Source organism: Sinohyriopsis cumingii, chromosome 3, assembly GCF_028554795.1.
Source record: "Sinohyriopsis cumingii isolate HCF-2022 chromosome 3, ASM2855479v2, whole genome shotgun sequence".
Lineage (NCBI taxonomy): Eukaryota > Metazoa > Mollusca > Bivalvia > Unionida > Unionidae > Sinohyriopsis > Sinohyriopsis cumingii.
Window position 1 is genome coordinate 25,820,243 of NC_142963.1, and position 14,238 is coordinate 25,834,480.

The 14,238-nt window shown below is 36.8% G+C and overlaps 1 protein-coding gene across 1 annotated transcript; it reads left to right on the plus strand.

Moving 5' to 3' along the window:
* Positions 1-3,002: 3,002 nt before the first annotated feature.
* On the plus strand, positions 3,003-13,219 carry LOC149802572 (alpha-L-fucosidase-like). The gene is made up of 8 exons (XM_089951845.1): positions 3,003-3,414; positions 7,307-7,413; positions 8,327-8,457; positions 9,455-9,588; positions 10,409-10,506; positions 10,995-11,127; positions 11,546-11,716; positions 12,161-13,219. Exons 1-8 carry the CDS (start codon positions 3,056-3,058, stop codon positions 12,417-12,419), a joined length of 1,392 nt encoding a protein of 463 aa, XP_089807971.1. The 5' UTR covers positions 3,003-3,055; the 3' UTR covers positions 12,420-13,219.
* Positions 13,220-14,238: the final 1,019 nt, after the last annotated feature.

The following is a 14,238-nucleotide window of genomic DNA, read 5'->3' on the forward strand; positions in this document are numbered from 1 at the left end:
GTAAAATTTCGTTTACCCTTTTCATCCAATATTATTCCATTTTTTTTGGGGGGGGGGGGTTCGTCCGCCATTTTAGTTCAGCTGATATTTACTTCCATTTTCAGCCTGTTTTTCCGTGTGCTATATAAGGACATTGCATTCTTATTTGGAAACGTACACATATCGTAGTAAATATGATATACCTTTAATAATTTATCATAGAATATCCAAATATGGCGTAGCAAGCCTTAGTTGGAAAGCGAATTAGCGCGAGAATCTCGTGTTATCTGTCAGGGCGGAAAAAGTACGGCTAGCGTAAGCATACCACTATAAATGGCCGGATATAGGCTTAATAACTTTATCATTAGCCAAATTTCCTGAAAAATAACTCTACTTAGGAAGTAGATTTTAACTCAGCCATCCTTTTGTCTTTAACAATAAGTTTATTTACTCCATTGCAAGGTATAAGATCACGTCGACATCGTAGTTAGAGTCGATATTGTTAAGAATTAGGCATGAGTGGATTTTCTGCAGTTTCATTTGATGCTGCGTCCTCTTTTTGCTAGATGTTTTTATCAGATACGAGTACACTATGGCTGGTTTTATATTCTGAAGTAAAATATCGCTTCCTTTTTGGACTTTCTTTCTCATCTTCATAAAGAAAGGTTTATCATAACAGAAAAGAGATGTAACCGGAGCGTACGACGTAAAAAAGTAGTTCCTGACAATATTGGACTTTTCCTAGCTAGACAATTCTACGTTGTATGGTTTACCTGGCTCTCACATCATAAAACGAAAATAAAAGGAATATTGTGTGCCCTTACCATCAAGTTAAGACAGAAACCTCAGATGCAATTCGCCGTAATTGAGACATATTTGCTACAACTGTTTATGTGACACAATATGGGCGGAAGGAGACAGAATCACAATCTAAACACTGTCGGCCTTTCCTAAAGAAACATGAAAGGTGCACTGCGCCAGAAGTGAATCACCAAACCCACCAAATTTATTAATTGGAACATCGCTCAGTTATTTCCGTGAAGTCGAGAAATAACCTCAGAAGGAAACTAATTTTTCTTCTTTTTCTCATTGTTGATACATTCTTAGCACAAATCTTCCAAATTTTTATCCAATTGTAAGCGTTTAAGAAGAGTAAAATCTTTCATATGAATTGATTTCATAAATGTGAAACACGGTAAAAACTGTTTCCTTCGATATTTCACTTGCATTCTAAAGAACCAATTTGTATTAGTGTTTTAAGACTTGTGCCATGGCTATCAGTGTATCCAAATGAGAGAGTAAATTCGCAATCGGAATGACGTCGGTCTTTTCTGTCAAGGGAGAAAAATATCGTTATTTTTAACGGAAAATGCATAGGGTGTTTTGACTGAGTAAAAGGTTTACATAAATTGGATGATAATTGTTCATCAGTATCAATTGTTTTGCCGATATATAGTGGTATCAATCTACAATCCCAAATGACATCTTCGGGTTTGTTTAGTATCGTTGTTTTACACGCTGGACTCAACTGCATTTGACGAAGGATTGATGGTGAGAGGATTAGGGACTGCTTTCATGTTGTTCATTTGTACGTCAACCATACAATCGTCTTAGCTTGTGGGACACACAAACTTAATGCCCATGATGCATTATTTCCAGTACGATCGTATCATCTTTAATATATGACGCCTGATTTTTAAAAAAAAAAATATATGTATTTCCAATATATATTATTTGTTTACATTTTTACTTTTCTTTTTCCCTTTTAGATGTGAATGCAAAACTTAAAGCCGCAAAACATTGCGTCTTTTGGAAACATTAAAAATGAAACTGACAATATTAAAATACAGATTTGGTGGGGGGTGGCGATATCATTTGATACTTCAAAATTACCAGTTATACGGTAATGCGGTCCCACACATAAACACGATCTAAAATAAACTGACCCGGCAGGTCTATGCAAATATTACATTTTTTATGGCCTCGAATGTGCATTAGTGATTTCCGCGTGTCTCGTGACCTATCCTTGAGCCTGAATCGACGGTATTGTTATGGTCTGTTTACCATAGTACCGGGTATAAATTGATCAGCTGATCTCAGATATTGGATTTTATGAATACCTGTTCACTGTTGTTTTCAACAAAGCATTTTTAATGATTTTAATACAGCTTGGCTCTCCGTGCATAATACAAACCATACTTCGAGTCTTGACAAGCCTGTTAACACTGTTTCTACACACGCCGGTCGATTTTACAATATGATGTACCAAAGGGGTCAAAACTACAGTCGTCATTGCAACGATATCCTAATATCGCTCAATGTGCATCCTATTATCGCTGCAACGCCAAATCTTATTGATGCAGCGGTAATTAATACTGTTGCAGCGATAACTTTTATCACTGCGACAACGAAAATTACCGTTATATTTTAACTTTCTCTTATTTTTTCATTTTAATACTGTTGTCATTTCAATGGTACTTATATTCGTTGCAACGACATGACTATACTGTTGCAACGACATGAATACACTGTTGCAACGACATGAATATACTGTTGCAACGACATGAAAATACTGTTACAATTATAGTCACCTTGCTATGGAATGGTATTCGAATACCGGTGCGATGGTATTTTTTAGTTTTTGCAATGTATTTTTTTTTTCTTAGCTTAAAAATTATTGTTCAAACTGTAGCATTACCGTTTTAACGGTAAAATATACCGTTACAACAGTGACATTTAAGTTGGAACTATACCGTTGGTACGATAACATATATAGTGACAACAACAAATGCAGTATTTGAATATAGTTGCAAATGCATATGAATGTAGTTGCCACAATAATCAGTACTGTTGCAACGGTAACCGTTGGAAATATCGTTGTCGCTGTTAACTATAACTGGAACGCAATATTTACCGCTGTGTCGACTATGCTAGGCGTTGCAACGATAATTCAACACCACTGCAACGGTATTGGTACTTTGACCCGTTTGGTACGCCGTATTGCAATATACATGACTTAATTTCATGCACGAATAGCCGCCAACAAGTAAGCTTGAGAGCGGGTTCGGGTGTAATCATGGCGCTGAAAATGCATATTGCTGTTCAAATTGTTGGTGTTTGTATGCTATGGACAGCAGTGTCGTCCATAAGATATCTCCCAAACTGGGATTCCCTAGACACCCGACCAATACCATCCTGGTATGATGATGTGAAAATCGGGATGTACATACATTGGGGAGTGTTTTCTGTTCCCAGTACATATTATGGAGAGTGGTTCTGGTACGAATGGCAAACGTCTAAATACAAAGAGTGCGTGCAATTCATGAATAAGAACTACAAACCGGACTTTACCTATGCCGATTTTGCACCACAGTTGACAGCCGAATTCTTCGACCCGAACCAGTGGGCAGATTTATTCAAAGCAGCAGGAGTTGGGTAAGGGACCGACTATGTAACTATTTAATTTCGGTGGGGTGAGAAAAAAGGTTCGCTTTATAATCTGTTCCCCAAGGAGCTTGAAAAAATAGTTTAAAAAAATAATTCATGTAAAAACAAAATGTATCCTGATATGAAAGATATTCTTCGCCCGCCCCCCCCCCCCCCCCCCCCCCGCGTTTCCCGAAAATTAAATGGTCGGCCCTAAGTATATGAATAGAAATAGTAGCAAAGTATCTCCAGATAACGATCTCAAGTCATTTTTTTCCATTCATGTTTCTGTCCTTGATTATTTACCGTATCTTTTCGTGTAAAATTTAAAGTCAGCTGCTAACAGTTTCGACTTGAATATGCTGATTGCATAATATGTTTGAGTAAGACCTGTTTTGCGTCCTTTCTACATTGCAGAGAAAAGAAAGTAGGCCTTGATGTACCGAATTTCGATGCGACGACAGAACGCCAGAAAATAATAATAATAATAATAATAATAATAATAATAATGAGGATTTTGTATAGCGCTTAATCTTTAGAAGCTCTAAGCGCTTTAGAGCATTAGACAACACCTATAAGATAAAAAAACGTATAATGATATGATTACAAAAACAAACACCATGACATTAGAAAACATTTTTTTTTTTAAAAAACATGCTGAGAATCTTTAAGGTAGGAAACATTATTAGGTCTTTAAGTTTGTTCTTGCAGTCGAAATAAGTGAGTTTTGAGAGCCCTCTTGAATGTGATCACTGTGTCTTTGTGTCTAAGTTCAGTGGGCAATTCATTCCACGTTGCTGGGCCCTGGTATGAAAAAGAACGCTGTCCATATGACTTTGCTTTCATAGTGGGAATAATGAGTATACAATTGTCAGAAGAGGAGCGTAAGTATCTTGCTGGTGTGTACACATGGGTGAGGTCAGATAGGTATGACAGTGAAACGTAGCACAGAACAAATTTTGTGTTTGATTCTGGATCGAATGGATAGCCAGTGTAGGGTACAGAGCAGCGGGGAGGTGTGTTTTGATCGTGGTACTCTAAGTATGAGCCGAGCAGCTGTGTTTTGAACTTTTTGAAGTTTCTGGAGCAGATATTGAGATGAACCAGACAGAATTGAGTTACAATAGTCCAGTCTTGAAAGTACTAATGAACACACAAGTGTTTTAGTGGCATCAACTGAAAGATATTTGCGAAATGAGCTGATGCGTCTCGGCTCACGACATGCAGCCTTGCATATGTTCATGACATGTTGGTGCAATGTGAGAGTACTGTCCAGAGTAACACCTAGGTTTCGTACTGATTGTGTGAATTTAATGTTGGTGTTGCTGATATTTATTGTGTTAGGTAAAGGATGTGAATGAGAAAGTCTTTGTGTTGTGATCAGAATGGCCTCAGTTTTATCATCATTCATCTGCAGCTTGTTATATGTCATCCATGATTTCACATCAGAAATGCACCTCTCTACACCTTGGATGGAAGCATCAACTTCAGTTGGGTGGCTAGATTTGTATATTTGGGTGACATCAGCGTACAATTGGTGAGACACTGGATGATGATCTATGACACTTGAGAGCGGCTGAGTGTACAGAATGAAGAGGACACGTCCAAGAACAGACCCCTGTGGAACACCACAACATAGATCGACTGGGCTGGAGTGTATTCCATTTGCAGACACAATTTGTGTCCTGTTGACCAAGTAGGACTTGAACCACAGTAAGGCTGTATCATGAATGCCAAATACATGCTGCAGACGGTGAAGTAATATATCATGATCTATTGTGTCAAATGCTGCAGACAAATCAAGGAGGGTGAAGACTGTAATCTTTCCGCCATCCAACGCAGAGAGAATGTCATTAACTACTTTTAGAAGAGTAGTTTCAGTACTGTGGCAAGGGCAATAATGAGATTGTACATTGCTAAAATGACTGTTTGAATTTAGATGAGATACAAGCTGGGATAGAACAATCTTTTCTAAGATTTTTTTATATGAATGGGAGATTAGAAACTGGGCAGTAGTTCTTAAATCGTTATGGTCTAGTGTTGGCTTCTTTAGCAGAGGCTTTACAATGGCAGTTTTGAAACATGATGGGAATTCCTCGGATGAGAGAGAGGTATTAATAACATCAGTTAGTGAAGGCAATACTGGATCTAAGCACTCAAGCAGCAGTGATGTTGGAATTGGATCACGTTCACATGAATATGGTGCACTCTTCTTCAGGATTGTACGTACGAAATCCATTGAGACAGGTTCAAATGCTGCTAACCTCTCTGATTCGGCCATTTCCGTCAGGTCGTGACATAACCTCGCAAATAGTTGTAGGAATACGCATCAGTTCGATGTATTTGGTGATTCGTCTCATACGGAACGTACCACACATATTACAACAGCAAAGATATACAAAATTCCGAGTCTGACTTTGTCTCTTTCCTCCGCCATTTTGTTCTACGTGACCAAAGGTAGTTCAGAATATAGTTCTCAATAGAGACGAATTAGATCCGATGTTTCCATTGGTTAACACAAAATCTCAAGCTCAAAATGAGTTTCAAAAGTTATGCTATCTCCAGGCCTGGCTCCACTGAAGCCAAACTTTAAGTGTACAAAAATAGAAAGCGTTCTCAATTATTAAAACTGTCGATACTCTAGCGTATATCTCTAAGTGACTTACAAACTTGATTAATTTTGGGAGATTTGTAGCATGGTTTTTATAATTTTAGAAGTGCTGGGGTTTCTTGCTCAATTTTGTAACTGTCGGACCAACCCTTGTAGTCTGGAAACTGAGCACAAAATTTGAATTCGGACTTGAGTCGCAAAAATTAAAAGCATACTTAGTGTCTCTTTATACAGTGACATTAAACATATACAGATAAATAGAGAGAATTTGCTTCCGTTTTCCTTGCAAGGGAATCTGTATGAGATTTACATTTTATGCAAACTGAGTACGAGTACAATGTGTGTGGTCAGAAAGGTTTACAAATACGACGACAGGTCTGTCCAATTTGTATTATAAACGCGTAAATAAAGTTGTATTTACCATAACTTATATTAGTGGTTGATGGATATGTGTGGAAAAGTTACGTTATACAAGTTCTCGCTTCAACCATTTGGAGGAAATAATTAAACTTTTACATACTTTCAGTCAAATTATTCAGTATATTAGCTAATGGGTCACAATAACAGATAATCCAGCTCGTTGTCTTTCTAAAATAGCAGAGCATCAGACTCGGTTGGATAAATTGCCAGATAGCTTTCGTAAAGCGCATGTTGTTTTACTGTGTTGCATTGATGTTATATGAGACTGTTAAGCTACAGTGTCACAACACCTTAAAACCTACCTCAATGTTCTCTTCTCACTACTTTCGAGTGTCTCTTTTACCACTACAATCTTACGTTTTAACTTCAAGTAGCTTATTGGCACCAAATAATTGCGCTGTGGATGAATTTTCCAAACCGACAAACCGAAGTCCTTCTGTTATGAAACAAAAAAACAACATTGGTCGAAAAGTAAAGTCTGTCAACTCTAAACAAATTTATTTTCCCCGACATACCGAAGTCCTTCTGTTAGGAAACAAAAAGACAACATTGGTCGAAAAGTAAAGTCTGTCAACTCTAAATAAATTTATTTTCCCCGACAAACTGAAGTCCTTCTGTTAGGAAACAAAAAGACAACATTGGTCGAAAAGTCAGGTCTGTCAAATCTAAATAAATTTATTTATTTTTAAATGTTCGTACTCTAATTGATTTGACAGAGTTAAAAGTGCACATTTTCACATTTTACGAGTCAGCACCAATCATGACGGTAGATTCAGTGCTTTCACTTTTTTCATATTAATAAAGATATTACCGTTCTCGAAACAGGTCCTCTTGTGTATTTTTTATAATGTTTGTTTCATTGCCTTCTAGATATACCGCTTTTGTAGCAAAACACCATGAGGGCTTCTGCAACTGGCCGTCCAAATACTCTTTTAACTGGAATTCAATGGATGTTGGACCAAATCGGGATCTTCTTGGTAAATAATCAAGTAGTGTGCGAGAAAAAATGTAAACTTAACTTATTTTACATCGATCAGCAAGGTTTGAATGTATTCTTTACGGGTTTGATGTTTCCGCACAGAAAGCTTGGAATAATAATAATAATAAAACACAGGAGACTCAGCTAATTCGTATGCGTGGTTCAAATCAAGGACTGCAGAGTTACATAGTTTGTAATACCATACATCTGAAACTGTTTGGTATTTGTAGTTTCTCTTTTGTACTCCGCATTGATGGCACTTTCGGTTTTAGTTATTTTGACGCTACACTAAATTCTCCCAAAGCAAAATATGATAATTCTCAGTAAATTAGGTGGAAAAGATCTGTGCATACGTAGACTGAACACATCAAGAAAATAATTTTGGCATAAAAAAGTTTTAATGTTATAGGTCGAATTTTTAGGTTTTGGGTGTTTTGATTTGCACCTAAGGTTTAAGGGATATATCACTACTTTGCCTAAATTCTCTTCCGGTCGAATTTTGTATTGCTGAAAGACCCATTTTTTTCAATATGTAAAAATCAACATATTTCGAATCTGAAATTTTCTATTTGTTAGCCTCCATGTATTACACAACTTCCATATGTGCGTGCGTTAAACTGCAATGTATAACATTACACAACTTCCCTACTCCATTTATGCTTGTGTATTCAATGTCCTGAAATTTTTTAATGGAATGTTTTTGTTGGGCGCATACCAATAATTGATAGTGTCGATCCATTTCATCCAGCTAGAACTTCGGGGTGGGAATGGTGGATTGGGGCGGGTAGGAATATACAGATTTGTAGCGCGCCTTTGTCCTACCCTAAAATCAAACTTTTTTTTAATGAAAATGGCTTAATTTAAAATACGTTTGACTGTGCAAAACAAAATTCTCTTTTCCTGTATTTTAGGCGACCTTGCTGCAGCGATACGGGCCAGGACCAACATCAGATTCGGAATCTATCACTCTCTGTTTGAGTGGTACAATCCGCTATATCTAGAGGACAAAATGAACAACTACACCACGCAAAAATTTGTAGAGGTAATTGTATTGTATCTTGTGCAACAACACCGATTTTGAGCTTTCATTTTCTTTATACGTTTATAAACTGTGTTATGAAAACTAGCTATGCATATCTATTTTTTCATTATTGGCCATACTTTGATTTGATCCCATTTCCCATGCTCAATATTTTTCGTTGTTACCATTTTTGTTTAACTCGCTTTATTTATATGTACCTTTCATTTGTCCCCGTTTGGCTATGATGAGGTATAAATCTGATAAAGTTTGCCGTTATTTGATGGAGAATATGGTAGAGATAGTTTTGATGCAAAACTAGATATAAAATCCAAATTCACCTGCTTGTTAGATATTAATATATACGAAGGTAATATTCATATATATATTTATATACAGCTATGAACACCTAATTTGAACATTTCTCTAGACCATGGCCATCGGGAAAATTTTCAGTTGCATGGTTTAGTGTAAACAAATCGTTAATTTGGCACATAACAATAAAATACGTGTTCAATATGGTTTATTTTTCTACTGCACAACCCGTTTTCATTGACTGATAAAACAAAACGCTTTGAAGAAAATTAATAGAGAATATACGTATAGTGTGCAGATTATTTGTATTTTACAGACGAATCGTTGGATGAACCATACTGCATCCGCTGATCTTGTTGAGGTGAAACATTATGCAAAAGTGTGTCCTACAAGCGCTTTGTCGATGTACACAACCCACACCAGTGGTGTCGGATCCAGAATCTTCTTCTTTTTATGTTTTCGGAGCATACTTTTTAACCACGTAACTGTAAAGAAAACTTGCTCCATGAAAAGTTCAGGTTGTTTAACGCTTATTTTTAGAGTCGTGGGTAGGATCACCGACTGCGCCCCTCCTTCCTTCCCGGATCCTCCACTGCAAATGCGCTGCACTCGAATTCGATCGAGATAAATATAGATGATGTACCATTCTTCATAAGCTCTGTCTTTGTCATCATATCATATCTGTATATTTTTAAATTTCTTCCAGAGCAAGGTGCTGCCGGAAATGTACGAGGTTGTCAACAAATACAAGCCGGAGTACATTTTCTCAGACGGAGATTGGGAGGCAAATGACACATACTGGAACTCCACAGAGTTCATAGCCTGGCTTTATAACGACAGGTGATATAAAACTGCTGGATTCCACACGCACCATAATAATGCTTAACATTCCCGAAAATAGTCACATACAAATATTTATTAAGAGTTATTTTGTATTTAATTTTCTATGGTTCTTACTTTTCTTTTTCTATCTCCACCTTATTTTCTATCTCAACATCTTTGCTCTTGTTCTTCTTGGCAAAAGTCCTGTCTCGTACAGCATGCACATTTTCTATATATTAATGACAGCATTTGAACAAAGTCATAGAACATTTGTCTGGAGATCCATGTCCCACTCTTAGTGGCAATAAATTTATTCTTGCTTTTAGTGACCGACGCGCATGCATTGCGACTAAAATATCCCGCATTATATCTCAAACGACATGTGACCGTCATGTACGGTTGTTGGTGTAAAATGACAGTAAGACATGTTCTTTTGTTCTAATGATATTGTTCGTATTCTTATTGGTGTATCGTCGTACAATCCCCTTAAATGAACACGTTGGGTCTGTGATACCTGTGTCTTGCCCAATAAAAAATGCATCTTGCGTTTATATCATCAAGCAACTCACCTTATAAAGTTTGCTTTATTATAAAGAAATTGGATATGAAGTTGTTGAGGGGGTTACGCTCGTAGAACTTAGATTCGTCCTTAGAACTATACTAGACGAATGGGAGACGTGCTGACTTGGTTTAAGATAATTACTGGTTGGCAATAATCAACAGTGAAAAATGCAAGGATATGAAAAATGCTGTATGTCCATAACTTTTGGGTTGTTTATTCAGATAGCCTCCATGTAGCAACAAGGGTCAAGAAGTCATCATTTTTTTCTTCTTCCAGCCCTGTGAAGGATACGGTCGTTACAAATGATAGATGGGGAAATAACAGCCGCTGTATCCACGGCGGGGTTTACGCCTGCGATGACAAGATGAATCCAGGTATAATAGATAGAAACGTGTTCAATATTTAATCTCTTTTCATCTGCTCGCTACTTATAATTTCATTGAATGCCGATGCAGTCCTTGTTTTATACTTGAAATCAGCAGTTTTTTCTCTCTCATATGCATCGATTTTATGTCTTATAACAGTGATTTAGTTGCATATTATTTATTTTATAAGAACCTATTTTACTTTTGGGTTAAAGATCTAGCAAAATTTCGATCGATTCCATGGAACCATGCGATGAAAGGAGGGAATAATACTCACCCAAATTTTTCGATATAGAAATGACGCTAGTGTATTTCTGATAAACTTTGCCTAATTTGCATGTCGAATAAAAAACCTTATTGGAAAATTATGCAGAAAGACAGCATTAATTTATGAAAAAGACACACACACACACACACGTGTGTGTGTGTGTGTGTGTGTGTGTGTAATCACACATGCCTTTAAACTCCCTTCAGTGATAGATATAATTTTTATTTAGGTCATCTGATAAAAAGAAAATGGGAAAATGCCATGACTATCGACAAGCAATGGGCGGGCTTTAGGAGGAATGCCCCACTCAGTGACTACCTCACCATCGAGGAACTCTTGGCTGTTCTAGCAGAAACTGTCAGGTCAGACTGGTTTTTTTAAATGTCATCTCAAAAATGGAATTGCTCCGAATATGGTATATTCTGAATAATACAGAAAAACTTTCCGAATATATCAACCAATTAAATTCCAATTTTCAATAGTTACAATTTACAAATTCTTCTCAAAAGAAGTTATATTTTAATGCAGGAAGTGTAAGCTGTTTTACGTTTCGGGAGGAATCATATAACTAATGAATACAGAATTGTTCTCAGATGTACAGAACTGTAAAATTAGTAATAATTAGAGACGTAAAATTAAGCTATATTTACATCTGTTTTGAGATAGGTATATATTGGGTTAAAGATGTTAAAGCTTTTCTAAACTATACAGCTAGTGACGTTTAGTCGACTACAGATGAATAAGAAACAGTATTACCTGACTTTCTACTTCCTGTTGTAGCTGTGGCGGGAACATTCTGATTAACATAGGGATCACTCACGATGGACTAATTGTACCTATTTTTGAAGAGAGGTTACGTCAAATGGGGGCGTGGCTTGACGTCAACGGTGAGTCTATCTACGCTACAAGGCCGTGGTCCAACCAAAATGACACATTGACGACTGGTGTGTGGTAAGTATTGCTCGAGATATGTTGGCATAGCGAATCTTAGGAGATGTGGCAGTCGCGATGTTTTATTATCCCGCGCTAATTTTCTTTTGATACATTTCAGTTGCTTAAGTGATTTGTCACTTTTTATTTTACAAAAGAAAAGCAGTAAATATTGAAAGATTTCTTTAAATCGAGGATTTAAAAGTTAGAATTTGAGGTCATAGAGGTGAACTTTTGATGCAATAGCTGTAAAAGTACGGAAGAAAAAATACTACGACGAGTATAAGACCAATACTGATTCTAAGTTGTACGACATTTTGCTGTATGTCCAATAATCATGAGTTTTCTTGCCTATCAAAAATAAGTAATGATAATTTTCTTCATTATTTTGGCATAATGCCCGGTATTTGGCGCAGGTAACGCTTAACAAAACATAATATAAATATATATTTATTTATTTCATAGGTACACCTCGAAAAAGCAAAGCAGTGGTTTGTCTGTGTATGCCATCATACAAAACTGGCCTACAGGACAAACTTTGACATTAGGTGCTCCAGTAACGACCTCTAGCACAATCGTTAGTCTTCTAGGATACCCGAGCAAATTCAGTTGGGTTCCGGCAAGTCCAGGCGGTGGAATCGTCATAGAAATGCCATACATACCAGTTAGCAAGATGCCCTGTCAATGGGCATGGGTCTTCAAGTTTCAGAACTTGGCCAACTAGAAGAAATGGCACCAATTCAAGAAAATTGTTGACGGAGAAGCCAGTGACAGACGCTCATTTGCACTGACTTTTTGCTGCATTTTCATATTTCTGTTTGCATTCATACTGGCAGTCACTTTCGATGCCTGTTTAAAGCTATGATGTGCTGATAAAATGTAATGTGGTACATTTTTAACCTATAGTGCGATACATTTTTAACCGTTCAGTACTAAAATTTTAGCCGACATTGTCATAGATCGGTTACTTATTTCATTATCGCATGTAACTAACTGTGACCTCGAAATGTTTGATAATTTTGTCTGCGCAATTGTACCGATTAACCACATCCATGTAGCCCCAAACAAATAAGCAGTGAGTCGCTATTTAGGGTGTTTATGAGATATACATTTCTGGTTGATCTCAGACAGTTCAAACTAACTACTGTAAATGGTTGTGGTCTACTGTCCAACTTTTGACCATTTTCTAATACTATATCTGTATACCTTTCAATTCTGCGAAATCAAGTCCAGTAGTCGTAACGAAAAAAAGAACCATACATTTCACCAACATCTTTGGAGAAATTACATATACAATGGTTATTTACAGAGAAACTCTTCAGGTCTGCGACGCTGGTAAATAAGAATTGTTTACGTTCCGATATCAGTTACAGCGTTTAGTTAGATGGCAGTAAGGATGAACATTATATTGTACTTCCTCCTGTGTAACCGTGGTCTTTGACAGTGCTAATTGTTTTTACCCTATTTTCTTTTCTTCTTATTTGACATCAGTTCTATATCGATAAATAAAATAATAATGTTGTACGTATTGCTTCTTGTTTCTTTAATTGTTCGTTTCTTTATTTATTACTTAAATATATAATCTTCAGACCAAAGAACATGACAAGCTTTATCTTATTAATGTCACATAAGTATAGAAGTAAACAATGTTATAAAATTCAGATCCAACACACATTATGCAGATCATTATCAAACATGCGTTGCAACGGATTAAAAAGAACATGTAACTTCTCCAATGTACATGTATTCCTATACCTGGTTACACTTCTATCTATATATTAATCTATCTATCTATCTATCATCATCATCAATCCATCCATCCATCCATCCATCTATCTTTCTATCTATCTACATGTATCTCTCATCATCTATCTATCTATCTATCTATCTATCTCTTAGGGGCATTGTTGCTCAGCTTATCCGTATACGTTTATTTCAAGTACTTATATAATCGGACTGACTCTTAAGTATAGTCATAAATGTATGGCAAATGTTTCTATTCTAAGTACAGTATATACCCAAACTTAACAAGAATTCAGTACAACATTGGAAGTTGTACCAATCTCAATTTATACATGTTATAAAGTGGCATTCATAAAGTCCCGAGATTTGCTACGACAAAAACCAGGCAAGTTCAGCCTGTCCGTGATTAGGCAACAATCGAACATAGCCAGGAATAACAACGGTCGACGGGCCATTGTTGGCGGGTCTTTCTGTTGACGTCTGAACGAGTGGGGGTCGATTGGAACCAAATAGTTGCTAGAGAGGCTACCGAAAAGCACCTTTGGTCGAACGCTTCTTTTAGAGATCACTCCCACAGAAGCCCAACAGTCAGTCATGGGGAGTGGAGGGAGAGTTTATGAAACTTGACTGCTTGCTACTGAAGCCAGTAAGAAATAAATTTGACATGGACTATTATAAGAAACATACATGACACTCGGAATAGCAGATTTATAGAAGTGGCATGCTGGGACTGCCATAGAGTACTTAGGGGCCGTCCATTTAGTACGTACACATGGAGGGGGAGGTATGTAACCCAAATG

Coding starts and splice junctions, on each gene's coding strand:
- LOC149802572 (XM_089951845.1), top strand. CDS start 3,056: ATGGCGCTGAAAATGCATATTGCTGTTCAAATTGTTGGTGTTTGTATG. Junction 9,589..10,408: donor GCCTGGCTTTATAACGACAG/GTGATATAAAAC, acceptor TTCTTCTTCCAG/CCCTGTGAAGGATACGGTCG. Junction 11,128..11,545: donor GTTCTAGCAGAAACTGTCAG/GTCAGACTGGTT, acceptor TTCCTGTTGTAG/CTGTGGCGGGAACATTCTGA.